This window comes from Populus euphratica, unplaced genomic scaffold, assembly GCF_000495115.2.
Source record: "Populus euphratica unplaced genomic scaffold, PopEup_1.0 scaffold1157.1, whole genome shotgun sequence".
Lineage (NCBI taxonomy): Eukaryota > Viridiplantae > Streptophyta > Magnoliopsida > Malpighiales > Salicaceae > Populus > Populus euphratica.
Genome location: NW_011501008.1, coordinates 48992 through 52512, shown reverse-complemented (window position 1 = coordinate 52512; position 3521 = coordinate 48992). Strand labels below are relative to the sequence as shown.

At 35.2% G+C, this 3521-nt stretch overlaps 1 protein-coding gene across 1 annotated transcript; it reads right to left on the bottom strand.

Annotated features, from left to right (window-relative positions):
- Positions 1-2658: 2658 nt before the first annotated feature.
- Positions 2659-3521, bottom strand: LOC105117040 (60S ribosomal protein L22-2-like). The gene is made up of 3 exons (XM_011014576.1): positions 3408-3521; positions 3081-3333; positions 2659-2998 (listed from the first exon to the last, which is right to left on the bottom strand). Exons 2-3 carry the CDS (start codon positions 3314-3316, stop codon positions 2854-2856), a joined length of 381 nt encoding a protein of 126 aa, XP_011012878.1. The 5' UTR covers positions 3317-3333; positions 3408-3521; the 3' UTR covers positions 2659-2853.

Sequence of the window (3521 nt, the reverse complement as noted above, 5' to 3'; positions counted from 1 at the left end):
CATGAGTAGCCATTTATAGAACAAGGGAGACCAAGTTGCAGCAGATTTTGCTGACTAACGGCTCTCTTATCTCTTCCTTGTTTGTGGTAATGGTGAGTTTACGTAGGATAATCTGCTGCACGAGCATGAAAAGAACCAGAACAATTCAAAATCCTAGTTTTGTCACGAAGCTCTAATTCTTCCTTCCCCGTGCGTGCTTCATCTGTGGTCTTCACCTACAAAACTACCCCACCCCTAGTTTCATTAGCATGCCTTCTGTCTCTCGAAAAAAGATGAAAGTCTTCTTTTTCTTGCCTCTTTAGAATTTATAAAGTAGAAGGGGCTCCAAACAACGTGCTCTGCATAGCTTAAACTTGGGGGTTCTCCGATAGAATTGTTCGTCTCCACTTGCTCTGAAAAGTTCATAGATTGGTCCATAGCTCCATGCTCTTGCACCTAGCTAGCTTATAGCCTTTTTTTCGTCCAACTCTTTCTGTCGTCCGGTTCTCGCCACTCTACTTAGCTTCTCGGTGAGGGCATTCACAATAGAATATGCCCTCATAGACAGAAGCAACGTCGGATTTCATAGCTTTTTTTAGCTGGGTGAGATAGTTTTGTTAGTTGTCATGTTAGAACTACTAGCAAAGCATATCATTGTCAAAGATTATGGTATTTGGATTCCACTTACCATGACAGTTTTACCCATTGATACTAACTCGAATAGACGCAAATTAAAAAAAAAAAAAAAACTCAAAAGTGAAATTCATATGTAAAAAGTCATGTACGGATAGAGAGATATTGTTTTACAATAACCTAACCTGAAATAAATAAATAACATTAAAGTTTAAAAAAATTAGATATTTAGCGAGTTAGCTAACTATACACTGAATAACTGTAAAATATAACATTTAAATTTAGGTATCTATAAGTTATATTTTTTAATATCCATACCTTACCCATTATTCATCGATTTCAGGTATTAAATAATTATATATTATTTACTATTATTTATTAATCAATAAAAAATAAAATAGTTAATATTTATGTGTTATAACAATATTAAAATATGTATATATCATATTATATTAAAAAAAATCTATATATTCTAGAAATATATTTATATAATATAAAAATATATTTCAGTTAGGTTTGTATGAATTCTCAGGTCAGGTTTAACAACATTCATATCCAATATATTATTAATTGGATCCACAAAATATTTATTTATTTAGATTTGGTTGGTATTCATTGTATTTAGATTAAATTATCCGTCTTTTGCTATCCCTAATTACACTTGCTATTTTTTTAATTTTTTTATGTTTTAGGACAAGGGACTCAAATTCAGGTATTCCAACTCTTGATTGTTCAATTGAGCTATGTAAAAAATCTCTCCTTTTCCATAGATGAGGCGACATCAACAATATTTTCTGCAATTACAGATCTGCTGAAAAAAAGCAACATCAACTCAAACGATAGTAGCATATTTTCTCCTACCCGTCTATATAGCTATGATAATAAATAAATTTAGAATGAGGAGCAATATCATGAGTTTTAACCTGTTGGGTATGGGATGCAGTGCGGGAATCACATCAGTTGGACTCGCCAGAGACTTGTTGAGGGTACACCAAAACTTGCTGGTGCTTACTGTGAGCACTGAAATGACAAGTCCTAATTGGTATACTGGTAAGAACCCATGCATGTTGCTAACCAATTGTCTTTACCGAGTGCGGCTGCAAATGTATTGAAGCTAAGCATTGCCACAATAGGACCTATGGTCTTGCCATATTCAGAACAACGAAGGTATGTGGTTTCATTGATTTTGCAGAAGATGAGAATTGCTACCAGGACCAGCTTATACACTCCAGATTTTATTAGGGCCTTTGAGCATTTCAGCATGCATACAGGAGGAAAAGCTGTCATTTAAGCAATCAAAAGAAACCTAGCATTGTTGAAAGAAGATGCCGAGCCCTCCATGATGACTCTTCACAGATTTGGAAATACTTCATCTTCTTCTATTTCGTATGAGCTAGGTTATATGGAAGCAAAAGGAAAGATGAAATGGGGTGTTCGTGTTTGGCAGATTGCCTTTGGATGTGGGTTCAAGTGTAATAGTGCAGTATGGAAATGCATTTACAATGAAGGATCTGATATAGCAAATATTTAGGATGATGAAATCCATAGATATCCAGTAGAAATATTAGATATCATGAAAACCGACTGAGATTTGTATTTACCAACCATATAAATCAGTACCTGCAAAATTTCAGCAGGACACCTTTGAAGGTAAACTCTGATACTAGACAAGAAGATGAAGAATAATAAAACACCCAGCATTCACATAGGTCTTACAAAAATTCATCGATGCCACATATAATCTAGAATATCAAAATCAAATCTGCAACCACTTTTGTCTTGAAATTATTGGTTTTGAGGTCAAGATCAAGGGATCAAAACCAGTTAATGAAATGTTAATCTCAAAATAAGCTACAATATCACCACTCCATCGTAACCATGTAAATCATAAAAACCTCAGCTCTAACGATCTCGCAGGTTCAAAAACTTGGTAATACATTGTTGATAAACCTTAATACAAAAGTGGAATGTATGCACCATACACAAGCATTATCCAGGCTCAACTGCTAGCAGGACAAAAGGATATATAATATACAAGACAAACAATATCAAGGCAAAACTTTCTTAAATTCAAGAATAATTAGAATATGGTCTCAAATAAAGCGAAGCCTGTAGTAACCAAACATAAATTCACAAGGCAAAACAACACGGGGTGTTCACCAAAATTTCAAATAATCTCATTTCAAAATGTTAGAAAACAAATCCTAAACAAAAACAAAATAGAAGAATTCATAAATACTCTCAATCTTCCTCCTCGCCTTCGTTCTCAGCAATGTTAAAGTATCTCAGCTCATAAACATTCCGGTCCTTATTCGATGAAATAACCCTAAGCCAATCTCTCACGTTATGCTTCTTCAAGTACTTCTTTGTCAAATACTTCAAATAACTATAACAACAAAAACAAATTTAAAACAAAATAAATAAAAATATATAACACTAATTAATTATATATTATTTCTCATTATTACCGTTTGGAGAAGCTAGAGTCACAGGTGACGGTGATCTTAGACTTGTCACGGGTGACTGTAACGGAATCACCGAGAGCTCCGGGTTTTCCGCCGACTTTAATGCGTTCTTGGAGGAACTTCTCCAGTGAGGCAATGTCCATAATTTTATCTTCCACTGGCTTTGCACAATCGATTGTGAACGTTGCTCCTTTCTTCTTTCCCTTGGCCCCGCCTATAGCTGCTGCTCCCTTGCTCATTTTCTTTGATTGATTATCTGCCACACATAAACAGAAAACGTAAATAATTCATCAAGGCACAAGTAATAAATGGGAGAGAGAGGTTATTCACCGGAGGGGATGGTTAGGGGGTTTTGGAGTGCTGCAGAAATGGAGGGGAAGGGGAAGAGTAATTAGGGTTAGGGTTTTATTGGAAGTGGCAGTTTGGCTTGTGGATCTGGTCGGG

Excerpts from the sequence above, each read along its gene's own strand:
- LOC105117040 (XM_011014576.1), bottom strand. The coding sequence starts at position 3,316 with ATGAGCAAGGGAGCAGCAGCTATAGGCGGGGCCAAGGGAAAGAAGAAA. Across the intron at positions 2,999-3,080 it reads GACTCTAGCTTCTCCAAACG|TTATTTGAAGTATTTGACAA; the intron begins GTAATAATGAGA and ends TTGTTGTTATAG.